The following is a 27,544-nucleotide window of genomic DNA, read 5'->3' as shown; positions in this document are numbered from 1 at the left end:
TTTTTTTTTTTTCCCAGTTCCACTTTCTTTTTATTTAAATAACTGAAGCAACAGCCTTGGCACAGCAGAGGGAAGTGTGGTTGGGGTATGTAAGGGGTGGCAGCATTGTGGCCTGATTGGGTAGAAGGGGGTAGGTGGAGTAGTGGGCTCCACACTACACAAAGTCAGGTTCAGTGTTATTTTTTGTTTGTTTGTTTGTTTTGTTTTAGAAAGTACCAAGTTTTATTGTCTTTTTATCAAAAAATCAGTAACAGACATCAGTGTGAGGGGCTATAAGAGCTGCTGACTTCCATCATCGCCAGAGGAAAGGACGCGGGGGTGGGGGGTGGATGGTGGAGAAGAGGACTCAGCCAGCTGGGAACTTCTAGCACTGCACTTTCCCATCAGTGTTCAGGGAGCACCCTAGAGTTCTGAGAGTATCAGGCTCACTATCCCCAGGTGGATAAGAAAAGGCTGAGACAAGACTCTGGGCTTGCAATCCCCACTTTACCCAGACCGCTCAGCATTTCTTATGTTTACGGCTTCGATTTCAGGGAAAGACATCAGATAGGATATGTAGTCTTATGTCTAAAATTTTGACAATCACTGTCCTCCAGTTAGATAAAGGATATGTCATGAAGTTCTGGCCTCCAGAGCCCTGAATCCAAGATTGGCTCTAGCCCCTTTCTCTGTATGTCATGAGGAACTTGAGTTACTGCAGAGTTGCCAGCTGCCTAGTACAGCCATATTAGTCATAGCAGATAAGTATCTGTGTATTGTGGATGTAAGCTCAGCCTTGAACCAAGGCTATCAAGAATAGAAGCCTAAAAGAGACCCAACATTGCAGGCACAGGCAATAGTAGGCAGAGACCCAAAATCGCAGATTGAAGATTGAAAAATCATTATGTATGTATATATATATATATATATATATATATATATATATATATATACAGGCATAGGCAATAGTAGGCAAAAGCACAAGTATATGCTTAAAAGAGAGAGCTTAAGGAAACACAGGACAGCGTCCTCTGATTGGTAGATTTCTGGGTGAGTACTTTCCCCTTTTAACCTCTTCCCTGGATTTATTAAAGGTTAGTGTCATTTGGTTTTCAATAATGTTTGCAGGGGAGGAGACAGAATATAGGCCTCAGTATGCTAAATACTTGATTTTTACCTCCACCCATGGCCTCAAATGACAGCTCATGATGCAGCCAAACCTAACCTGCAGCTCAGGCACTTCTGATAGCTAGACGTCTGTTTTCTACTTCCCTCTGGACACTTCCACCAGGACAGCCAGCAGAACTTTACCACGTACATGGGCCACACTGTCCTCATCCACCCACCCTTCCTCATCTCTACAACTCATCCTCCTCTTTATCCTCAGTCTCAGCTAAGAGGAATAGCCTCGACCTAGTCAGCCAACTTTCAAGACTCAGTCGTTACGGAATATCCCCTACCCTTTCACATAGTCCCTAACTTCCCAAAACTCTAATCTGTCTCCTCCTGATCATCCTCACATCCATAACCTGAATCAACTACTTTGCCATTTCCTCTTGTTTTGTTTACCCAGTGTTTGCCCTCAGCATATGTTCAATAACAGCTTGCTGGATGAATGAATGAATGAATCAATCAATCAATTAATCATTCAAAGTACCACAGGTAACATTCACTAATTCAAAATAAGCCCTAATAGAGTCTTCTGCCTCCATGAATTCCCATGAGAAAATACCACTGAGAATGCGATCATCAATGTCTCCTTCCCAGACCCTAACACTCTCATCTTGGAGGCGGGTATGCTGGCAACAGTATGGTACATCTTGCTTCCCTCACTGTGTCCCACACATGTCCATCATCCCCTGTCAATTTAACAATGAAGTGTGTCATCTCCATCAGCACACCATATACTCTGCAAATGTCTGCTCCTTGGCTCAGTCCCCTATACCAGAAAGTATCTGGTGACAACACAGGCCAGCAAACAACCCCAGGGCACCCACCTGATGTGCGAGAAAGACAGGAGGTATGAGAAGGCAGTCTGAGTTAAGAACACCATCTGGATTGTTTTTTGAGACATGTCCACACCTAGTCTTTTACCTGCAGCCACTGAGCTAATTAGTTCCTTAAGGCATTCTCCCTCCAATTTCTCCTTCCTCGCGACGGTATATTCCCTTCCAGTACTCATGATACTCGTGGCCTGCTTCAACTGTGTATCATCATTCGTAGCCTCACCCATTCACATAGCCATAACCTAAGTAAAGGTAAGAAATAGCCATCTCCAGGAGACATAAAGATAGCTCCCAGCCCAGGTACATTGTGGGTACACTGGACTCCCAGGGTCATCAAGAGATGTTGCTCAGCCTGAATCCATCAATAGCATCACTAGGTAATACAGAGGAGCCAGCTATATTCTGCCTGACAATATGTTGAGAGCATTCTAAGGTAGGGTGGAATGTCTTACATGTTTTGGGTTCTTTCATCTACCCAGTAGACCTGCCCACTTAAATGACTTGGCAATTTTCAGCCTGCAGAGCTGAGTCAGAAAAGTTCCAAGCCTACTCATGTAAGTGTTCCTGGATGCTCAACCCTGGTCCACCACCTTCTCTCCGTATGGTCAGTTTTCTACATGATGCTGAATTCTAGATTCAGATCCCTGCCTGACAGCCTGCCAGGAGTGCTCTGGACTTGGTTTTGCTGTTGGTTTTTCTCACAGACTCTAGAACTTGCTCTCCCCACAACCCTCCTCATGCCCCTCACTAGCTGAGATTGTCTGTCCCCAATCTCTGGCACCTGTCTATCCTAACTTTTTGCTTCTCAATGTAGAAAGAAAATGTCTTGTTGACATCAGTTTTAAAGCGCATTCAGAGGAATCCTGTGACTCAGAACATCTCTGTAGAAACCGAGCTTTATATGGGCAAGAGAGTAAGTTAATTTTCTGCACAACCTAGTTAGAAAACAAGGAAATACAAATTAATATAACTGTGAGACATTTTTTAATATGTCTGACCAAAAGTTAAATGATTAGAAAAACAAAATATGGAGTGCAGAGTACTTACATACATTAATTTGTGAAACTATGAACTAGTAGATTGGTGGGATGATATTGGTAATATTTATAAAAATTTAAAATTTTCATAACCTCTCTACTTTATCCCAATCTGTTCACTGTCTTTCCTAGGCACATTTCCCCAAGAATTGATGTCCAAAGATGTTGATTTTGGTTCTATTAACCATAGAAACTAATGAGAACTACTTACATATGTATCAGAAGGAGAATAAACTGTTATGGAACATTTGTATTTAGAATCCTAGAGCTAGATTTATATGTGTTGTCATGGAATGATGTTGCATTCATTTTATTAAATGACAAGGTAAATGGGAGAACAATATGTACATTACTACCCATTATATTAAAAAATCACAATATATTTTTATAGCACAACTATGTATTAAAAGCATAAAATTATCTTTAAAATAATACATACTGTATTTTTATTGCAGTTACCTCTGAGAAGAGAGCTTAATTTTGTAAGACCACTGTAATGGGAGGAGATAGATTTATGTATGTCAGAAATATTTGCAGCTGGAATCTATGCACCATTATTAGCTTTGTCATTAAAATATTTAAATAACCTTAACAACATAAAAAGCACCTGTTTATTAGTTAGATAAAATAACTGCTAGCTGATGCACAACATAAAACCTAAAATCTGAATGGCTTGACACAGCAAAGGTTTACTTCTTGTGCCTATAAAATTTGATGTCTTTTGGCAGGGGATTTTTCTAGCAGGTGACTCAGAGATCCAGGATGCTTCCCTATTGGAGGATATATTATTTAATATGGGCTTTGGGGAAGGAGGTATTTCCCAACTGGATACAATTCAAAGCTCCTAGAATTCTTGTCAAGGACCACCTCCTTCCCCCCTCCCAGTTGTCCTTGCAACAATACATCTCACTTTTCATTCCCTCACGCGCTCCAAAAGTCTAGGCCTTGCCTAGTTTGCCAAACTATATTGAACATAACCTATTTAAAAATATCCCTTGAATGATGTGGGTTCAGGATTTCCTAGCCCGGAGCAAAGAGTGCCAGCTTCTGGGTATCTTACCTCAAGAAGGTATCACCCTCCTTTCTCACAAACTCCTTGAAGATGATGGTCAGAAAACACCAAATCTGTGCACTGTATTCAATTGCATTGGACAAGTAAGCAGGATAGCTTCCATTCTTCAACCAGGTGGGATGTGGTTTACCCACGATCCCAAAACAACTGCTAAGAAATATTTCCCATTCCAGGTCCCTGCTCACCACTCCCACAGGCTCCTCTACTGGACCATGCAGTTGAATTTAAAGTTACCTCCCACTGAAGGACTTGCAGTTGACCAAGGCCTCAGCCTGCTTTGTCTCAGGACCTTTGCACCTGACTGCCTTCCCATGAACCCCTCCCACCACCTCCTGACTTCTTCTGACTTTTTCTTTTGGTGTGAAAGGCCATCCACCTTCGCCTCTACATGACTCCTGCTCCTAGTCTCTCCAATTTTATGGGTTGGTAGGGAGCCTTGTTTATCCTAGCATCCCCAGTACTAACAGAGTGCTTTCCAAAGAACAGGGGCTGGATTAATGTTCAGGGAATAAATGAGCCAGTGTATATAGGGTCTAATTTATTAAGATTTATTTCTCATAGCAAATACATGCATGTGTCATTTAATTTTACAGAACAGCAGATGAAAAGGAATAAGTGAAGCCAAGAATTGTTCTCTCATTGAACCCAACTATTTTACTGCTGAGTTCTCTGACAGTTTCAAGGTAATGCCTATTCAGATGTCATGTTATCTTTTTGAGAATACAAAAGAAGACAGTTTCACTATTTGGTTTACAAACAAACAAAACTTGTGTTCCTAAATTTCATGAACAGCAATACATGTATGACCATCATACTAAAACTTAGATTCTGAAACTAATGGAAAGTTTTCTTAAAAGGAGCAACATTTGAAAACTAATTCCCCCCAAAAGATAAACCTCCCTCTTAACCATATAGAAGTGACACAACGATATAATGCACTGTATTCCCTACAGCCCACCCCAGCACTCCACTACCTCTCCTGAAGAATCTGCCTCAGACTGTATTAGGGGTGGGAGGAGCTACTGGGTGTGGCCGGGGAACTTGCGCTGGCCACCCCAGTAGCCACTGCCTCGGCTGCTGCTCTAGGTTGAGATCTCTCTACTTCATCTCTCAAAGCCTCTGCATACTGGGATGGGAAGAAAAGGGGTTCAGCCCCATGGACGTCGGCCAAAAACTCCAGCAATTTCATCTTCCTGACTTCAGCATGGGCCCTTGGACCCCACAGGAACTCGTAGCATGGAGGATCACTGTTGGGCACCTGGCGGTACTCCAGGTATTTTTCCTGCACCAAATCTTGGGTGAGGAGTTTCCTGGGCTCCCCAAACATGAAGTGGCTCAACCCAGGATGTAAGTTCATCGGTTCTAGCAGTTCCCAGATATCCTCCTCAGTGGCGCGATTGCCATTCACGAAGATCGCACCTAGGACCGCTATCAGGATGCTGGTCTTGGGCACGGGGTCATTACTACTCAGCCTTAGATCATAGGTGAGGCCTAATTTGTTAACAATGGCATAGCTGTGGCTGGTGGGGTCTACTTCTTTCACATCAACTCCAAAGATCATCTCCATGTACTGACAGGTTTTCCTGAAGATCTCAGGGAATTCATGCGCATACTCTTTGAAAGCATCAATCATGTCTGCCCTCGTGATTGGCTCAAACATGTGATGCTTTCGCAGCATGAACCGTGACAACAAAGTCACCTTCTGATCTAAAGGGTCTGCAGGCAAGCTCCCAGTGTGCAACAGGGACATTGAAGAAGCTGCACTAACCACCTTCTCTTGGCTGCCAGCGCTCTCATCTGCTTTACTGGGCGAGAGGGGACTGGAGGCGGTGGAAGGGGAACAGGCACTCTGAGGACCCTCTGGGATACCAGCTGGGCCAGCAGCCAGAGCCTCCTCTGGGTTCCCGAGCATTAGAAGACCGCAGGAGGAGGCTGTGGTCTCCTCCTGAGCCTTGGAGACCTGTGCAGCCCCCAGGCCCTGGGTCTCACTCTGGGCCTGTTCTTCTTCCTGTGTGTAATGTGGACTCTCCTGACGCTGAGACATGCCCACTGCAGGCGGTGGGAGCAGGCAGGGATGTGGCAGGAGGACAGATGAAAGGAGTCCACGACCTAGGGAAAAAGGGGGGATGTGAGTGCCCTCATCTGGTAGATTCGACTCAGTCCGACAGAGTCCTCGAGCGCCGCAGTCAGACGGTCACTCCGAGAGCTTCCCGGGATGACAAAAGGGACGGAACTTTTTTCAGGTGTGGCCCTCTCCATTCTGACATAATTGGTCCCCTCACTCAATGTCCTTACCTTGGCACTTGACCAATCCTAGAACTCCTCTTTCCGTCGACTGAGGCCTCGCCTTTCAGTACAGGACTTCACCGACACTTCCTGGGGGGCGGTGTGTGAAAGGGGTCCGACCTTGGGAGGAAACGGGGATGTGAGGGGCCTCATCTGCTAAACTCGACTCAGTCCGACAGAGTCCTCGAGCGCCGCAGTCAGCCGGTCACTCCGAGAGCTTCCCGGGATGACAAAAGGGACGGAACTCTTTTCAGGGGGACCCCTCTATACTATTTTGGTCCCCTCACTCAATGTCCTTACCTGGGCACTCGACCAATCCTAGAACTCCTCTTTCCGTCGACTGAGGCCTCCCCTTTCAGTACAGGACTTCACCGACACTGTTCGAGGGAGGGAGGGAGGATGAAAGGGGTCCGGCCTATGGAGAAAACGGGGATGTGAGGGGCCTCATCTGCTAAACTCGACTCAGTCTGACAGGGTCCTCGAGCGCCGCAGTCTGACATTCACTCGGGAGCTTCCCGGGATGACAAAAGGGACGGAACTTTTTTCGGGGGGTGGGGGGGCTCTATACGGACATTATTGGTCCCCTCGTTCCATGTCCCTACCTTGGCACTTGACCAGTCCTGAACTCCTCTGTCAGTTGAGGCCGTGCCTTTCAGTACAGGCCTTCGCAGACACTTCCCGAAGGAGGGAGGGTGAAAGGGGTCCATGACTTAGGGAGAAAGGGGGGATGTGAGGGGCCTCATCTGCTAAACTCGACTCAGTCTGACAGGGTCCTAGAGCGCCGCAGTCTAACAGTCACTCGGGAGCTTCCCGGGATGACAAAAGGGACGGAACTCTTTTCAGGGGGACCCCTCTATACTATTTTGGTCCCCTCGTTCAATGTTCTTACCTGGGCACTCGACCAGTCCTGAACGCCTCTTTCTGCCGACTGAGGCCGTGCCTTCCAGTACAGGACTTCACCGAAGCTTCTCGAAACCGGAAGTTAGAGGGTGTCCCTTCCGTTCCTTCCCCCACGCGCAACTCCTTACGATGACCGGGTACCTCCCACCCTGAAAGCAGGAGAAAGGTTCTTTGGGTTCCGTATATTCTGGGGTATTTAACCTCGCTGGGCAAGGGATTCCTCCTTCCGCAGAAGTGAGTTGTGCCGTGTGCACCAAGATCCTCATCACCACCGTCAGACTCCCAAGACAACATAGGCAGAGGAAGTCGCTGTCTGAGAGTAACTCTGGAGCTTCTGACCGCCAACAAAGTGGTGGAATTCTTGGAGTTTCTGCCATTCTCCAGTTCATGGTGCTCTCAGTCCCAACCCAGTGTCTGAACTGGGGCTCTTCCCACTGCTAACATGAGGCTGCACCTCCTCAACTCAAGGCCCTCCCCATTTTTAGACGCTTGAGGCCCAAGTCAGGGGATGTCACTTGTAGCCACCTCTGCCAGGAGTCTGCCAGTGTTGAAAGCAGGGGTGCGGCTGTGTGGGATCCCTCTCTCCTAGGGTAACTGGTTCCCATAGCCCTCACTTAGGGTCTATATCTTGGCTGCAGTCCTTTTAATTAATTACTTCTTAGGCAGTGCCACCTCCCTGAAAATCTTTGTGCATTTACTACACTGTGACCCTCATAGAGATTGAGTCCAAGTTCCAGATTAGATGCTAGGTGGTGAAGCTGCAGCACAGTGCATAAACACACACACATACCTTCACATGGGGTCCTTTCTCCAGCCAGTGGAGAATCTCTTCTAATAGATTTTCTACAGGGAAGAGGCTACATAGATACATTGTTATGGAGTCTTGCTATTCATGTTGGAAACATTGCATCACTTCTTATAATCATGTAGTGCAAGAGTTCTAAAAGCCAATGTGGGCCCATTAGGTTAATATGTGCCTCCTGACTTCTGATCACTGGGTAAGTAATTGAAATAATAAAGCAAGACAGAACTGTTATTTTATGGATGAGGAGCCTGGAGCATGGAGAGGTGTGGAAGTGGTTTGCAAGTGACTTGTTACTGATCAGAGTTAAAATATTAAAGTCATGTTTTATGACTATGTTCTCAGAGAAAACATTTCAAACAATAGATTCAAATCAAAATTCTTTCTTGCCTTTTCAATCTTCTCTGTCACCTGTACTGCCATATAACTTCATTATGAGTTAATTTTGTATGGATATAATTGTGCATATGATTTACATAAATCAAGAAGATATTATTTTGCTATTTGCTTTTCCCTTTAATTAATAATCTATCTTGAGGAGTGTTTCATATCAAGTCTCAGACTGGCCTGAAAGTTTGATAAATAGGTATTTTATTATTATCTGCAAAGTTAAGATGTCCTTGATGACTTCCTATATATTGCCTATGTTTCTAGACTTATAAGCAGTCTATATGTAGATATCCCACTTTTTTAATCTAAAAATAAAATAGGTGGCTACTTCTATAATTAAAACTCACATATTTCTCTTCAAATATGTTCACGAATGGAAAGTATGTTGAGATATATAATTAGGGTGTGATGTATTGTACATGAGAATTAGCAGGCCATTCTTTCCCTGGGTAATGAGAAAGGTGAGGAACAAGCAAATTAAAAGATTGAGTAGGGCTATAACTGTTTTCTTGTATAGGCTTATCTCTGCATTTCCATTTTTTCATCTGCAAGGTCAGTCCACAAAGCTTTATTGATCACAGTGATGAAATACTCAGTAATGTGTTGTGAAGCATATGCAAAATATGATGACCTAATTCTGATGTCCAGTGGCCCAAAAGCTCCAACACAAGGTTCAATGAGGGGTTTTCCACTCTTTCAGAGTTTATGACTTTATTTCTGTGCTGTCTTTGAGTAAAATGATTGCATCACCTAACATATCTTGTTATAGAATCATTTTAAAGACCTTTAGATGTATTTTGTTTATTTGTATTCCTTTTCTGAAACTGGGGTAGGAGAGTAAGACAGAATCCAACTTCTGTGCCTCTATTTTATTCCTCTAACCATACTCATATACTCTATCACTAGCATAAAATAGATTTAATTCCTCTGCTTCTTACATGCTTTGGGGTTTGAAGAAATGGATTATTTATGGACTACATGGAATTCATGCCCTCTAGAATCTCAATGCTTCCTTCTTAATTTTTCCATTATTTGAGTCTATGTTATGTCTCCTCTTAAAGTAAAAGTACTTTAAAATAGGTAAAATTATGAATTATACTCTTTAACAATATGTTTTAATAGCATATTAAACACTTAAAATAGACAATTGCCATGCTATATATTAAGTCAAAAAGCTGAACTAGGAATATTTTTAATGTTATGACTAGATTTCTAATCACAGGAGTTTTAATGTGTTTGCTGTTCTATTAAGACTTGACCATTGTTATTGGAAATCCATTGTATTGAGAAAAGTAAATTAAAGCATTAAACTACTTCTTCTTGGTTACTGAAATGAAGATAAAACATCAAATGTCAATAGTGTTCATATAGCCTATTGGTTAATCAGTATTTGATTGTTTTGTGTCATAAAATAACATGGTATATACTATATTTAATATGCAAATGCCACGTGAATAAATAAAACTGATCTTTCAAATGAAAATGCTGATATCCAAATAAGTGCAATGACTTGGCCAAGTTCACTAAATTATACACAATTTGACTGATTAAATAATCAGCTCAAATGATTAATTTTAATTACATAATCATAATATAATCTAAAAATTGTATTAAAAATACATTCTCATGACCCTAGATGAAAATGTGTGTGATAGTGGTTTATTAAAGAACTATCCTTAAGGTAAAACTAGTAAGAAAGTGAAGGTAGCGTGATATAAAAGAAGAAGCCAAGCAAAGATAACATTTTAGGTTAACTTTTAGCCTGATCTTATGAGGAGCTCTGGAATATAAATTAATCCTGAGAGTTCACCTTACCTTGTGCCAAAGGAACTGGACTTTTAAGCTCCCATACCAGTCATTCATTGGGATTATGGAGTGGTGAGGGGGCAAAGCATGGGGCCTCTAAGAAATTTCTGATTCTCTGTTTAGGCAAGGAGACTCCAATGTCCAAGAGCAATCCTTCAAAAGTCAATCAAAGGTACAAGCATTTAGTATCATAACGTGCAGAAGTGAGGAGATTGGCAAGAAAATTAGAAAAAAGGTTCTGAGAGGATTATGACTCAACACAGCAGTGCCTGTAACTTGGTATTGTGGGAAAAACATTGGACGTTAGGGACAGAGAATGACATGTTCAAGTTTTGGCCTTGCTCATCATGCATAACGTTGGGCAAGTTACTTGGGAAATCTTACACAGATGTGTGTGAATCAACTATTTTTAGTTTTATTCCCAAACTTTAGCAAAATGCCTAAAACACTGTTGAAACTCAGGAAAATTGTTGAATAATGAAATCACTAAACCTATTTTTATGTAGCTCTAGTAGGATTCATCTTGTTGGTTTTATTATTGTTGTTTGTTACTTTTTTATTTTTCCCTCTCTTTATTGCACACAACTTTACTTCCATAATTTTAATTTATATCTTACTGGAACACTGACTCTCTCTACCCCAGGATTGACTTGGATTAATTTTTACATCATAACTTTGTTATGTATATCATATTTATTTATTATTTTGATAGAACTTACCAGCAAGTCTGCCAGCGAGATGCTAGGAAGCAGATTTGAGCTCTGGACCTTTGATTAAGTTCCCCATAAATGTATTAGGACCAAAAAATTAAAAATAGGTTTGATTAGCTAATTACTATTAAGATAATCAATGTTGATCTACCAAGTCAGACTTAAGTGGGAAAGCCATGGGAAATAAAGTAGAGATTATGAACATACTGTTAACTGCCTGAAAAGATGAGGAAGATTTTAACTTACATTCATTCTGGGAGGCCAAGGGAAAGTTTATTATAAAATACCCCAGTATTAGGTTGCTTTAAAGTCTATTTTTATTTTGTTATTTCTTATACCTCATGGGGCATTTATTTTTCTTCAGATTTTGATAGCTCCAGTATAGTGCTTCTCAAAACTTATTAGGTGACCCTAATAGAGAAATTCACAAACTTCTATGTCTTTAAATGCACAAAAAGAAATATTTATTGAGCAGGTGCTTGTGCCTGATGCAGAGATCCTCAGGTAATCCTCAGTGCAACCCTATGAGTTTGGGACCACAGTCATCCTGCTTCCACAAGTGAGCTTCAGGATGAGAGAGGCTAAGCAATTTCATCATGGCACATAGAGAGGAAAAGGCAACATCTGGATTCACACTCAGGTGATCGGAAGCCAGAGACTCAACTCCAAGTTCCAAAAGGGAGAACAAAGTTTGAAAGTCTCTATTAGAACTCAAGGTTCTCTGTGGGTGGCCCAGCCTACTTAAAAACCTGGGAAGTGTAAGATACAGAGAGACGGCTCTGCTCCCCCAATTAATATAGCCCGCATTATCAGCCACACAAACCAGAAAATCCTTTATCCTCCATAACTTTCTCAAGATATCTTAATGACCTATTCTTCACTCCTAACTCCAGTGAACAAAACTGCTTATTGGTGAAATATCATCACAAGAGTTTACACAATAAAAGCAGTTGAAAGCCCCTCTTGGACTCCTTAGACACAAAAGAAGAGTTAACTTAATCTCAGTGACTCCTTAGAGGATTGACTTTCTCATAGGAAAGTAAAAGTTTTAAGAAAGCTTTCCATTTACTTTTTAGAAAAGAGATTATAACAATTCCATTTTAGCAGATCAGTCCTATTTCTGTTTTCTTTTTTTTGGTTCAATTTTACTTATTTTTAGAGAGAGCAGAAGGGAGTGAGAAAAGGAAGAGAGAAATATCAATGTGTGGTTGCCTCTCGTGAGCCCCCCCAACTGGGGACCTGGCCTGCAACCCAGGCATGTACCCTGACTGGGAATCGAACCATCGACCTCTAGGTTCTTAAGCCAGTGCTGAATCCACAGAGCCACACTAGCCAGGGCATATTAGTCTCTTTTCCATAAAAATAAAGCATTAGACAGTCCTAATCATGCCATTTTCACTAACAAAGAAAATTTAAAACTATTTTACTGCCTCTAATATGGATACATAATGAGTCAATGAGAAACTCCATGAATTCATGAAGAAAGTGTCACCAAGTGCAAAGAGAGCACCAAAGCGAGCAGAGCAACAGCCAAAGTGAGCGGCTGCTGGGTTCACAGAAGAGGTACACATGCAAATTCTCAAATCTGACCTGGGTCTCTGTGGACTAAATTAGAGGTAAAACTGGCTCAGTGCTAGCATTAGGAAAGGCTTACTCTTCATTGGGGAACTCTTCACTTCATCCAAAATGCCCAGAATGTACTAGGAAGGAACATAAGCCTTGCACAAAGCAGACCTTCACATTGCAAGCGTTACAAATGGATTTGGGTTAAACACCACCTGCACTGGCAGCTGAGAGAATGACACAAGGATTTGGCATGTGAACCTCATTCTGTATGTTGCATTATGAGTAGAATCCATGAATGACAGCTGCCCCAACACCGTAGTTCTGTTATCGGAGAAACCCTGGTCCTTCTCATCGATGCAATAATTACAGATCAGCGAGCCTATCAGTGTGCATGCAAAGTTTATTAGCAAGTGGGAGAGCAAAAGCAAGGGTGGCCGAAGGCCGGGGTGGCCAGCTCACCCTAGGGTGGCCAAAGGCCCTGTGGCCAGAAGGCCAAGAGCGCCATTAGGGCCAAGAGGGCCGAGAAGGAGTCCTTTGTTCTGAGGACTCTATAGTTGGCAGGACGGGAGTGAAGAAGTTACATTTTGATAGACCGGTAAAAGTGGAGCCAGCTTTTCTTGGGGGGACGTGACTACCCAAACTTAGGTATGTGTGGGGGTCTATTAGCCTGAATCCTTATCTTCCTCCAGACTCCATTTATTCATCTTGTTATAAAACACATAAGTGAAGGAAGGCAGTTAAATGAAGTTGGGGAAGTTACCCAAAGTTATTTATCGGCTCTTTCTGTAAGCACAAGGGACTCCCTGTAAGACAGATAGGGACCAGAGGACCAAAATTGTTTCATGGGCTTTTTTTTCTTTGGACACTGTGGATCTTCTCCCATCTTTCTGGCCTTGGGATGAAAACGCAGTTTCAAAGGCTTCCTTCCCAGATAGTGGAAAGGATACACAGAATTTCAAGGACTTTCCTCCTCCCAAACTAACATAGTGTTTCTTGTAATGTTGGAACACCTGGCAATGTTATCAGACCAGGCTCAGGACTGCTGAGTTAGTGGGTGAGACATGTCTCCCTATGCTTCTAGCCTACTGTATTAAGTTCTTTGTTAGATTTCAGTGGTGAGGGTTCTGCCTTTATTTCCCTTTTGCTATTCCTTCAACTGTAACAGTTCTCTATTGTTACAAACTATTATGGACAGACCAATTATGGATAGAAAAATCACTCATTTATCTAAGCTGAGCCCCAATATGCCCTGTGCAGTATATCATGCCATAATTAAGTTTGTTGAGGCAATCTAACTTCTAATGCTCTGAGTATAATGACAAACATTCACGGTGTGCCCAGTTTTTGTCCACCATCCCTGCCTGGTCATGAAAACAGCATAAAAGCATGTGGGGTAGGAGAGTAGGTGGGACTTGGTAGCATCAGTTACATTTCCTGTTCTCATACATACAAAATTGAGAAGTGGCAACATTATATTCATGGCCATGCTGGGGTGACTGCACAGGAGAATTCTGCTAGTGTGGACAACAACCTTCATGGCTAGAGAAGGGACAGAACAGAAAGCCATGTTTCCTACTGAGATTTGTGATGGAAAATTGTTGCCGCAGAACTTTGGGTTATACTGAGACATTTTCTGAGCTTCCTCTGAGTTTTAGGACAAGATCAGCTTTGCAAAGCCTGAGAGCCATAGAATTACTCTTCTGTTTCCTTGGTTAGGAGCAATTAATCATGATTGGGTGGCACCAATGAATATTTTTCTTTAAGACAGGAAGGAAAATTGGAAAGGAAGTCAGGAAGAGTGTTCCATTCTAAATACATCTTTATTTATTTTACATTCAGTGGAGGATGTTTTTGTTTTATTAGTGGACTTCCAACCTGGGGACTTCCAACCTGAGGCCAAGCAGGTTTATTACACTACAGTTCTGTGGTCCCAGCCACACCCTCTGGCTAATTTAAGGGTGTTGTCAGTGTATTGTTCTCCCAGTTACAATAGACAGGCATTTTACTCCCAGTGGAAAGACACAAGGATTCCCAGCTCTGTGCAATCCATAGATCTGTTCCTAGGTGTATGGTTACATTTGCCTTTTCCCAGCTAATATTTTACACATTCTAGCTGTAGTTCTGCTTGTGAATTGTAACAAAAGAAGATTTCACACAAACAGGTCCTTCAAGTGTGCTTCCAGTGCCTTTCAATAAAAGACGTATGTGACTTTTTGTTTTGTTCATGGAAAAAATGCACTTTCAAGACTCCATACTTCACTCCTTCCTGGTCCAACTTTGAGGTTGGGCTGAGAACAAACAGCCTCTTAGGAAGAAAGCACAAGGAGCTTCAGTGTTCTTCAATGTCCGGCTCTATCCTGTATTGTCCCCCCTCGGAAATAGTCACATTGAAAATTGTAGTTAAACTACAAAATTTCCAGTGTCTGCAACTTAAAACAAAAGCAAAAATAATAATAATAATAACAAGCACAGAAACAACCCTTTCCTGGCATATGTTTTCTTCAGCACAGTGTGTGAAGCAAAGATCAACATGAGAGTGTTTTATTTATCTGTTTTTCAGGAAGAGGGAGAAATATTAAATGAGGTCTACAGTAAGTCTATTATTTTTATTATTGCCACTTAATATTATTTTTTATTTTGTGTTATAGTTCTGGGATTTCACAGAAATCGCTGTAAACTCAAAATGCTATGCTTAATACTGCTTTCACTTCCCTGCAGTTGCCAGAAAACTTACTTATGTTTGGTTTAATTTATGTAGCATTTCTGCTTTAATGAAGGCTGTCTGAACTGTGGTTAAAAGCAAATGGGAATAAAACTTTAAAACCCATTATTTAAATTGAAATAATCCTTGTGTTCAGTAACTTCCAATGATTTTTTTCCCATCTAAGTGCGTCCCATAAACTTTTTGCCCCCAACAGTCTCATTGCAGATAAAGTAAATTCAAATTTTGCTTTCTGTTTTCTTGTCATGCAACATTTATTAAATATCCATTTTGAGCAAGTCACATAACTTTTCCATGCCTCTGACACCCCATTTCTAAAGGAAGGTACTGGATTAGGTAATGTTTATGATACTTTAAACATTAATGTTTCATTTATAATTTTACTATACTTTTAGAATCTTTCTAAACACCAAAAAAGGTTATATGTAGGAGTGGATATCATGACCAAGTGGAAAAATAGTGGACTTTATAGTCAATAGACCAAATTCAAATCTAAATTCTGTTTTTCTGTGACTTTTGAGGCCCATAATTTTCTCACTGTGCAAATGGGTGCACTATCACTATCCTCATGATATTGTCTGGAGAATTAAATCAGAATAAAGTAAAGAACAAAATATGCAACACATAGTAACTTAATAATACTGGCTGATCTCTTTTGTCTTTGTTCAAACTGCTTATACCCCAAGCACCGAGAGGCAGTCTGTGCAAAAAAAAGAAACATATAGCAATGCAATGTTAGAAAATGCTGTATAAAGTAGCAATTTATACATAATGGACATCTTAAATATATTTTGCAAAAGGAACTTCAAATGAAGTTTAGCTGCCTCAGCCCTGCTTAATTCTAAACTCTGATCCTTACTTATTCCTGATTATTGCTTTGACTTGACATGTGTTTTTGGTACTCCTGGTTAACTCTTTGTATAGGAATTAATCAAACCAAGTCTGATTCCAGTTTCTTGTTCTATCATAGTTACGAGTATTTAGATCAGATGTAGGAGCTGTGGATAAGATAGGGATAAAGGTTCTGAATCAAGAGGTAGGTCATGGCTAAACAGAGATGCTTGGGGCCTGAACACAGCTAGGAAGCCAACTTCTGCTTTACCTAACTTCATAAATTAATTAATCAATCCCTGCTGGCTGAGGCAGCCTGATTCCCCTCTGGGCCCTGACAACTCATCCAAGATAAAAAATAAATAAGTAAAAGGTCAAGAGAACAGACATCCTTTATCAAAACCTTCCAATGGGTATGTAACAAAAATTTATAGAGTTTTGAGATGCTTAGACTAAAAGGTATTGAAAATAATACTGATAAAATCCAGAGTTATCAGTAAATGAAACTGATAACTGTTATCAGAATTATCCATAAATCAGACTATATAGTTAGCTCTGCACAATTTTGAATGGCCTCCAAAAATCCTGGAATTATGACCTACTAGAATAACAGGCAATCCAGCCCAACTACCTTAATTTTACAGATGAAGAAACTGAGGTCCACAGAAGTTAAATGACTTGCACATTAGCACACAACTCAGTAGTTAAGAGCAAGAATCTGCTGTCATTTCCTACCAGTGGAACTACTGCAAGTACACAGCCTTTCTAAGATCCAAGGGACTTACATGTAAAATGGGTCTAGAATAGTAAGTAACCCATTTATGTCTGTATATGTAAAATATTTAGCAAAATGCCTGACATCTAGTAATATTATTATTATCATTATTAACATCAAGACTAAAATATAGCATTATAATAATTTCTAATTTGGAATAATGAGCAGGAGGACTTTACTTCATATATTACTTAAATTTAAGAAAATTTAGATCATGTTTATGATCGATCTTTGAACTTGCACATAGAAAAAAAACCTCAGGGCTGAATATTTTCCCAAATATTTTCCTCAAAGACAAGTGTCTTTTTGTTGAAAGCCTTCTATAATAGCAACATTCAGGGAAATTCCCCAGTAGATTGAATAATTATTTAGGAAAAGTAAAACTTTTTTACCTATAAGTTCATAATAAATATTTACTCTGGAACATCCAGATATACTGAGTGATCAATCTCCTACCTAAAAGGGAATAAGCCCAATATAACAGATGAAAGAAGAATAACAAAGGCTTTAAATATTATTGTTTTATGGCATTGAAGAGTACTTTGTTGTGGTATCCTGTGGCTCAAAAACCTAGGCACATTTTGCGACTGATTCACAAGGCAGTCCTTACCATATAAGAAGAGATTTATGTAGATCTATGTTACTTAAGCATTTCTTCTTCCTGTAAGTCTTTCCCAGTTAAGCTATTTCAAAACCCAGATGCGGGCTCACAGGGTAAAAGGGTCATATTTTAAACAAATAAGCAAACTGCATTCACACCCATTCTAATTCTGAATTTGCACTGCGTATGCATTTTTTTCAGGAAAGACATAAGACCCTCTGTGTCATTCCACTTCAACTCTCTCATGCAAATGCAGAAGAGCCTAGGCTTTCTTGGATGAAGGCAAACTTGAACTCTAGCTGGAGGTTGCCAGAAGCCAGGTCAGTTGCAAGTGGTCCTAAGGCTATGAGCTGTCGTAATGGAGCCGTAGACGTCAGAATGCTGAAATTAGAGCACAATCCAGGGCACTCAAATGCTGCAAGACCCTATGTTAATCCACTTTGAAATTGTAGAGAGGGATCTGGATCGTGTATCAAAATAGCAGGTGATATTATCTGCTCCAACCTTGCCTTTGGAAAGGAGGTAGATATTTGATTAGAATCAGGAAAAAAAATGAAATAAAACACTGGATTATGCCCACTCTTGCATGCATCTACTCACCCTGTTTAATTTCTCCTAACTGGAAGTTGGACTTGCCCCACTGTGGAGTACACACTCATACCCCACAGTGCATCAGTGACCAGAAGTAAGTGCTTTATGGAAGATGCCAACTGAGTCCTCTATAAAAGGTTCCATAATCCAAACCCTTCCCACTGTGATCACTGCTCATTTTACTAATAATATATTTCATGGTCTATATCATGGTCCATAATATCTTGAAAAATATTTAGATATTTCTATTCCCTCTTATAAACATTAGATATATTGTTTTTGATATAATTAATCCCAACTGAATTATTTCTAATAGCTATTATTAGTAAATAGCACACTCTGTCTCAAAATGTAAGTAGATGCATCAGATAAACTAAGTCCTGAGGAAGGAACATTTGCTTTCCATTTAATTTCCCAAATGTAAGATCACAAAATGGCTCATAAAATTGTTATGCCCAATATTATCAATGATATTATTCAAGAGGAAATAAATACTTGAAGCAGTTTTATAGCAGTGCTTTTTTTCTTCCTGGCACAGTGATTTTGAAGTAACCATTTGGACTGAAACCCATAAATCACATATATTTGAGAAAAAATAAATTGGGAAAAGACTGGATAGTATTGAATTTAAAAGGTTGATTCTTTATGAAGGAAAGTTTTTGTTAGGGGAAATTATATTACATTATGGAACCAATCAAACTGACATTTATTCTGTGATCTCTAGAGACTTTCTGCTCACATCAAATAGAAGACTGACTTGGTCCTCAGCCTCAGGGCCTAGCTGTTCTACAGGTTGAACTCCGACTTGTGTCATTACATGATTAATGACATCTGCAATAAGAGTGATGCACAGTTAAGTTTGTGGTGCTGCTACACAAATAGGTTCAATGTTAAAAGTTATAAATTATAAGAGACAGAATGTTCTTTTATGCAACCAGGAAAACACTTTTTCTGGTGGGCTTTTAATGACATTGAATTTATCAAGGGTTGACACTTCTGTTATTTCCTCTAGGCTATAAAAAAAATAAACCTTAACTGTTTATCCTCAAGAGCTGGGATATTTTTTTAAGGAGAAGAAAAAGATGAACTGGTGATATGAATACCACCAGATAGGTGATTCCCAGACTATATCACATTCTTTCACTGAATTGCTTTATATGAAGCATGAAGGGTGAATGTAAGGGCTTCAAATGCCAAGGTGACTCCTATGATGAAACTGTGCCCTTAAAGATGGAAGATAAACAGCAAAGTCATGAGCAGTAGCCAGAAGAGCTTCAGAAAGCTGATTTACATTTCTAGTTCACCTGGGTGGTTCTTTCACCACAATGAGAAGGTGATTTTGACTGATAGTTTGCTTAGAGGGAGTTTTCACATAGGCAACTTGTTTGATTCTCAAAGCTGATCGTCTATTAGAATATCTTTTAAGTCACTTAAAATAAACAACTAATGCAGCATTGGGCTTTGACAGATAATGTTAAGTGTACAATCGAGTGGCTTTAAGTATAGTCACTATGTTTTAAATCTACCATCATTACCTATTTCCAAAACTATTTCATCACCCCAAACAGAAACTGTTCCCATTAAGCAATAACTCCCTTACTCCCCCTCTCTTTAGCCCCTAGTCATCTCTAATCTACTTTTTGTCTTTTTGTACTTGTCTATTCTGGATATTTCCTGTAACTGTTATCATGCAATATTTGTCATTCTGTGTCTGGATTATTTCACTTAGCTTAATATTTTCAAGGTTAAGCCATACTGCAGCATGTGTCATAAGTTCATTTCTTTTTATGACTAAATCATATTTCATTGTATGGATATACTACATTTTGTTTATCCATTCATCTGTTGATAGATTTGGGCTGCTTATAACTTTTGATATGATCAAGACAAAAAAATAAGAAAGATTTCAAAAAAAATCCAAATAAAAACATTCTTAAATGGTTCTTCTGTCAGTCTTCTAGTAATATAATGTTTAGCTAGTCATGGTGGAGTTTACCTTATTGTATTGTACTTAACACATGAGATATAAAATGCAGACTACATATGAGGCTACTGATATATTGCCACCTTCAGAGTACATTATTGAATATCTAGAGTTTTCTGAAAACAGAGCCAACTTCCAAAAACTATAAGTTTCAGCTAAGCCCAAACACCCACTGTGTAAATCTGGTTCATCATCATCCATCTGTGATTTTTCTAGTCTATGTAAATAAACCCATGAACAAACTAATTAATCAAAACAACCCCTCACAGTCACTATTACTCACTGTATTGCTATAGCCAGTGGCTATTTGTCTAAAATGTCAGCACATTTTGATATAGCTGATCACTTCTTTCTCATAATACTTTCTTTATTTGCTTTTGGGACATCACAGTCCCCAGGTTTTCATTCTCATAAGCTGCCACTTCTCAAGCCCCTTTGATGCTTGTTCCTCTTCTCCCTTACTTTTTCTTAACATTGGAGTACCCTAAGGGTCAGTCCCGAGACCTTTTCTCATATTTTCATTCCTCCCTTTACTGATATAATTTCAAGCTGGAGTTCCGAATACCAACTGCATTATAATGAATCCATAATCATATCTCCAGTATGAGCATTTCCCCCTGAACTTTAAACTCATAATGTTCCATTGCCTATTGGATGATCCCCACTTGGCTATCTAACAGACATTTTTAAAATAACAAGTCTGAAATTGAACTCCGAATATTCCTCAGGCACCTGCTTTTCCAATCTCAGTGCTAACTCCATCCTTCCAGTTGCTTATATCAAATCTCTTGATATTATTATCAGTCCTTCTCTTTCTTTTATTCCCATTCCTAATCTGTCAGGAAATCCATTAGTCCTACTTTCCAAATATATCCAGAATCTGATGAGTCATTTTTCAAAACCACTTTATCAAGGTATAATTGACATACAAGATATATATATATATATATATATATATATATATATATATATATATATATATATATAATGTATTTGACTTAATGAATTTCAACAAATATACACTTGTGAAATATCACTGCAGTTTATGCCACAAACATGCTTCCAACACAACCAGTGAATTCTCAGTTACTGTTGTTTCTCTCCCAGATAACTTAATAATGGTGGCCTCCCCCAGTCTTCTGTCTGATTTCACTCTTGCTACCCTACAGTCTGGTCTTAACACAGCAGCTAGAATAATCCTCTTGAAAGGTCATTGGATCATGAAATTTCTTTGTAAAAATAAGCCAATGGTTCCACATTTCTTTAAGAGTAAAAGCTTGAACATTTAAAACATTTGACAATGCCCTGTACAATCTGGTCCCTTTCTAATCTCATTTACTAATTTCCCACTACTCTTCTCTGCTCACTTTGGTCAGGCTATAATAAATGTCCTCTTCAAACACCCCCACTGAGTTCCTGCATCAGAGATTTGGCACTGGCTGTTCCTACTGTTTGAAATGCTTTTCCTCCAGTTATCTGTGTGACTCATTTTACCTTCTTCTTCTTGGTGAGAATGCTGCCTGTCAGTGTAAAGGTTGTGCTTTACACCAGAGTACCTGGTTAAAAGATAAGTGGCTGCAGAACCCACATCTCCAGGTATGCCCTTGCACTTGTGGGCCAGCGTAGAACTTGCTTCTCACTGAGAAGCACCTTCTTGATCAGCCTCAGAAGTCCTGGTTTTTCTTACTGTGATGTGTATATATATATATATTTTTTTTTTAATTTTATGTACTTAAATTTTTTTTGTATTCTGATGCTTTAATATCTGGGAGTTTGCTGACATGGGGGAACTGGCTCCCCCAGGGCTAACCAATTCTTAGAGATAATAAGGCATTTTCCAATGCACCTTTCATATGCAAACCAACCAATCTAAAGCCCCTATGCCCCAACTACCTCCTTTATCTATCTCCTCTACTCTGGACCTTCATACCCCAGGGCCAAGTACCAGACAGCTAAGGACAGCCCCTACATCCCAGAGCCTGCTGAAATTAATCAAACTAGCCAACCATATGCCTGATTTTCCTACCTTGCCAGAATCTTCTCATGGAAGCTACAATAAAGGCTCTTCTTGCCAGTGTTTCCTCTCTCCCTTCTGTGTCATGACTGACACTACTGTTTTTCCATGTGTCCCCCCAGGGCATTGCATGCCCCATCCTCTGGGGAGCTGTGTGTAATAAACTTTCTTTTCAAGGGCAGTCATCTATTGATCTGTTGGGTTTCCTCTGCCTCAAATTTTCTAGTTTGTAATATTTAAAAACACTATTCTAAATTTAAATAGCTCATATAGTCTTCTAACATACATATCATTCTCTTATTTTTTATCATTTTATTGTTATTATATTGCAGTTGTTGATTATCCATCTTCTCCACTTTGTCAATGAAAGCAGGAGTATTTGAATATTTGTCTGTTTTCTTCACCGATATATCTCCTAGCTTCTATAATGGTGTGTAGTACACAGTAGGTGTCCATTAATAATTTGGAAATGAATAAATAAATCAATAAACAGTGGCAGTCAAGAGTCAATGTACATGTTTCAAAGACCTACATAGTGTGACTGGCTGGAGGATGTGATCATGTATTATAGAAAGAGCCATACTCCATCATTGAAGAGATAAAGGGACAAGGGATGTGAATAGGACAAGGAAGAGGAGCACCAACATGCCAGCACAGTAGAGTGACCAGACAGAAGTGACCAAAGTGGCACCATAAATGGCTGAGATATTTGGCCATGGAATGTGAACAGGGCAAAGACAGGAGCCCCAATCTGTAGTGCAGGTACATAACTAGGCCTAGGAAATGAACAGTACAAAGAGGAGAAATTCTCAGATACCAGCGATCAGATGTAACTGGGATGGGAACCTGAACAAGGCATGAAAGAGGATCCTGCACCATCAGTGTAGTGTATAAAATGGACAGAGCACATGAACAGGGTAAGGAAGAGCAACCTCCCTCATCAGTGTGTTACAGAACCCCTGGGCTGCTCCAATTGAAAACAAACCCACGGGCTCTTTAGTTAGGGGCCTGATTGCCCGCCGCCATAACTCTCAATACCAGAGTTTGGTGAAAAAAAAAAGAATAGTTTATTTAACAGTTATATAGATTTAGTTATTTGCGGATTTCTGTTGTTAAGTCTTATGTTCTTTAAAACACCCATAAACACATATTCTTGCCTCCCCCCCCCACCAAACCAGGCTAGTTTTATAAAAGTTAGAGAAACCCTTTCCCTACTTTCCAAACACAGTTGAGCTTTACCAGTAGCTGCCAATCATTCAATTCTGATTGGGGAGACCTCGTCTGTGTTATGGGGTCCACCAGCTTTTAATCCAGAACCTCGTGGATTCTCAGCCTCCTTGTAAACTGTATAGTTAGTCCTTTTGTAATCCGCACAGTCAGCCCCAGCCTCAGTCAAATCCACACAGTCAGCCTCAGCCTTAGTTAAAATCCACACAGTCCGCCTGGCTAAAATGTCTGCCGCTTATTCTTAAATCCCTGACTATGTCCTCTGATGCAGTGGGTGCGGTAACCAGTTCTGACCATTCACAGAACCTCCCACAGGCTCTGTGTGCTTTCTCCATACCATCCCCTGGTCCAAGTCCCCTCCCATCTACCTGAGGCTTTGGATGCATTAAAGCCATTTTGCATAAAAAAAGACAGTAGCCACCAGCCTCAGGCATGTGGAGGCATTCTAAAAGCTGCTTCCTTCTCCCATCCCCCAGCCGCAAACTCTGGGGTTTTTTGGACTCCCCTGTTTCTGTAACAAGTGTGGCAGTATACCTGGACAGAGGAAGTAAAGTGTCATTGTGGTGCCACCATGCACCTTTAGTCCAGTGAATGTTCTGGGCTGTTTCTGAGAATGATGCAGAGTAGGCTGCTCAAGCAGCCTGCTGACATGGCAAAAAAAGTACCCAATACATTGGTGCAATAGAGTAACTGGGTGGAGGGAGGAAAAAGCTACAAAAAGCCAAGAGAAAGCCCCTCACATCATCAGCTATGTGATTTCAGTGGTTGACAGATGAGAGGAAGAGAAAGAGGAGGAGTCCCACACCACCAGTAAAGGGATACGTCTGGACATGGGATGTGAACAGGACGAAGAGGGCAACCCCATCCTGGAAGTGAAGTGCAGTGACAGGGTGAGTAATGTGAACATGGCAAACAAGAGGAGCAGCACACCGTCAGGGCAGCATCTGTATAGTGATGTCATTGAGCAGAGTATTCAAATGGGACAAACTGCTGGCATCACCAGTGTAACTGACTAGGGGGCACTATCTTTGCAAACAATAGTGTCCCTGCAACATCACTTTTGTACTGCCATAAGTGGATGGAGGATGTGAACAGGGTAGAGAGGCTGAGGTACCACCCATGAAGACAGTGATGTACCTGGGTAGGTATATGATGACAGAAAATGAAAGACCTCCACACCCTTGGTGCAGTGGGACAACTGGACTGGAAATGTCAATGGGGAAAAAAAGAGGTCCCTGGTCTGTCCATGCACAAGTGGCACTGGTCATAGAAGGTGAGAAAGGCAAAGATGAAGAGTCCTACCTCAAGAGTTCAGTGGAAATGTGCATAGACAAAACAGGAGAATCCTTATACCATTAGGCCTGAGGTGTAACTGGACAGGATCAGTGAATGGGGCAGAGAGAAGAAATCCTACCATGAGTTCAGAGATGTCATTTGGCAGGGTTATGTGAATGGGGCCAAGAGGAGAAACACTATACTACCAGTACAGTGGCTGCATGGCAGAGAGGTGGTGGGACAAAAGCAGCATGTGCAAAGCTCCAGGGTGGTGCTGTTCCTAAGCTGGTGACATGAACAGGACAGAAGAAGACATCATCAGGGCAGTAATGGCAGTGCACAGCAGAACTGAATGGGCACAGGGAGATCCTCATGACATCATCACTGTGGTGTGCACGGACAGGTCATGTGAAAGGTGCAAAGAGCTGACTCACCGCACTTCAGTGCAGTTGTGTAACTGGTTCCGGGATGTGAACAGGTTAAGAGACACAAACTGATACAATCAGGGTGCTAGTTGAGCGGAAAGGGAAAGGAAAGTTGTGAGGAGGAGCAAGCAGCTCCACATCAATATGGCTGTGTGAGTGAGCAGGGAACATGAGCAAAGCAAAAAAGCAAGATCCTCTGCCATCACTTCGCTTGGCTATAGGACAAAAACAAGGCAGAGATGAGCATACACACACTGTCACTGCCACAGTGTCACCAGACTTGATGTGCCCAGGTCAGAGAAGAAGGGGCCTGACTCATCAATGCAGTTGTGGACCCATACCAGGGGTATGAATACAAGAGCACAGACTGTCAGTGCTATGTGGAACTGGGGAGAGGATGTGAACATGTACAGAGCAGAAGCCCAGCCACATCAGAGCCCTAGAGTAACCGGGAATGTATGTGAACAGGCAGGAGGAGCCCCATCACATTTGTGCAGTGGAGTAACCGGGCTGGTTATGGAAACAGGCGTCTGGGAGGAGCCCCGCCAGGTCAGCGCAGGGTGGTAACTGGGCAGGGCATGTGAACACCTACCTCTGCCCTACTCTGACTGGCTCAGCATTCCTATCTCTATACAATTGGAGGAAAGTAGGGATGGCTTTGGTGCAGGCAACACAACCCCCCAGCCCCCACCAAGTCAGTAAGAATTATAGTGCTGCTCTACAGCGCCCCAGGAGAATTACCAGGTTGCCTTCAAAATAGCGAGAATTACAGTCACTGTGCCCTGCAACATTTCATCTGCAATAGACAATCTGCTTTCCAGAGCCTGGGGTGACCTTCCAGACACTACTCAGCTACTTGGTGGAAAACCAATGCTCCTGCCATCCTGCTCAAAGCCTATAGTGTAGTATATATCACTGAGCACTCTGAAAGAAGAGGTTTTAATTCTTCAGACACTGTAAGTGTCCAAGATAACTACCTTGACAGAGGTATGCATAATGGTTACACTTGGGAATATTCTCTAACTAACGTGGAAACCAAGTCAGTGACCCCAATCCAGCCCAGGTGAGGGTGACTAAATGTCATCATGGACTACTCTCTGGCAGCCTTGACAAATTCAGTGTCAGCAGCAAAGAGAAGGGCTCACAAAACAACCCCTGCCACAATTGGCACCTTATTGATGTCTCTGCAGCCATAGCCAGGAAATCAATGGGCTGTGAACACTGCATTATCCTCTCACCCTGGAAGTGATTCCTGCAGGCCGCTATGCAGGATGTTAGCACAGGGACTCACAGGAACAGACAGCATTCCTGGCTGTGTCTCCTGCTCAGGAATGCAGAGGCCGCCTTGAGTTCAAGGCTGTGGACCTGACATTCGAAAGAAGTACTGTGTTCACCACGGAGCCATCTCTTCAGCCAGCTGTCTCCCTCCCTGTAGGGCTGTGCTTCTTTCAATGTGCCGAAGTTAATATACATTGAAAAAGAAGCCAAATCCACGTTAACAGGTAGAAGCTCTAAACTTCTTGACAATATTGAACAGGTAGCCATGTCCTGCTCAAGGAAGAAAGGAGAGGAAGTGAGTTTGGGAGGTGGAATGTGAGATAAGTTTGAGGAGGGTGAGCAGGGTTCAGCACGGCTACCTGGAGGAGCCGTGCAGTTCATGCACTGCTCAAAGTGCCCAGTCCCTGGGGGTGGTGACTGTCTAGCCCCTGTCCTCTCCAACATGCCGACCTCCTGTCCTGGGTCTGCCAGAGGGAGCACTGCTTTCTTGTCTTTTTCTCACAGGGGGGACATTTTTCATGGGCTGGGGTAGCAGCTTTTCCAGTTAATTCACCTAGAGACAATACCTTTCACTCACATGGCATGAGGTGTTAATATGCTTCTCTAGAACTATTCCTGCTCTGGGAAGCCAGCCTTGATATGTTTTCTAGGTTTCATGCAGAGACCACAGCGTTACACATATTTCTTTCCTCTACCGCACGGTGCAGGGACAAGTTCACTGAAAAATGGCAAGTTGCAGCAGGTCCGTCCCTGTTGTCTGGTAGCAGCCATCCTGATAGCCACAGCTCCGTGAAGGGGCCACACTCAGCCACACCCTCCCTTCCCCACAAAGCTGGGAGTGCTGGCCCATGAGTACTTCCCAGGGTGGACGGCCAGTGACACTCTCTGGGACTTCTTAGTACCGCTGCTCTTCCCAGCCCGCTGATGTCCATGTGCAAATCCTTCATGACAGACAGAGCTTTTCAGAATCAGTTCGTGTTCAGGCCTGACAATCTTCAGGATTGTAAAAAAAAATCCAGACCATGAAACACCACTTCATTAGAAAGAAGTTTATCTCACAACTTTCTACTTTTTGTCAGGGCTCCCCCCTCTTCCTTTCCGAGATTTTGGTTGCTTCTTCCCCACACTTTGACCCTAGAATTCAGTTCCATTATATATCTAATTACAGATACAGCTAGTTCATGCTACAGAGCCATTTCCACAGGACTTTGGATTTTGTGAGAGAAACTATCAAGGATCGGGACCTATTGGAAAACCTATAATTTCC

General features: G+C 41.4%; 1 protein-coding gene across 1 annotated transcript; it reads right to left on the bottom strand.

Moving 5' to 3' along the window:
• Positions 1-5,097: 5,097 nt before the first annotated feature.
• LOC149991626 (melanoma-associated antigen B16-like) lies at positions 5,098-26,721 on the bottom strand. The gene is made up of 4 exons (XM_090264122.1): positions 26,637-26,721; positions 7,270-7,429; positions 6,743-6,795; positions 5,098-6,203 (listed from the first exon to the last, which is right to left on the bottom strand). Exons 1-4 carry the CDS (start codon positions 26,719-26,721, stop codon positions 5,098-5,100), a joined length of 1,404 nt encoding a protein of 467 aa, XP_090120248.1.
• Positions 26,722-27,544: the final 823 nt, after the last annotated feature.

The sequence above is a fragment of the Furipterus horrens genome, unplaced genomic scaffold (genome assembly GCF_987537825.1).
Source record: "Furipterus horrens unplaced genomic scaffold, mFurHor1.1.pri manual_scaffold_17, whole genome shotgun sequence".
NCBI classification, from domain to species: domain Eukaryota; kingdom Metazoa; phylum Chordata; class Mammalia; order Chiroptera; family Furipteridae; genus Furipterus; species Furipterus horrens.
The sequence above is the reverse complement of the archived record's forward strand: the minus strand, read 5'-3'. Positions and strand labels throughout refer to the sequence as shown.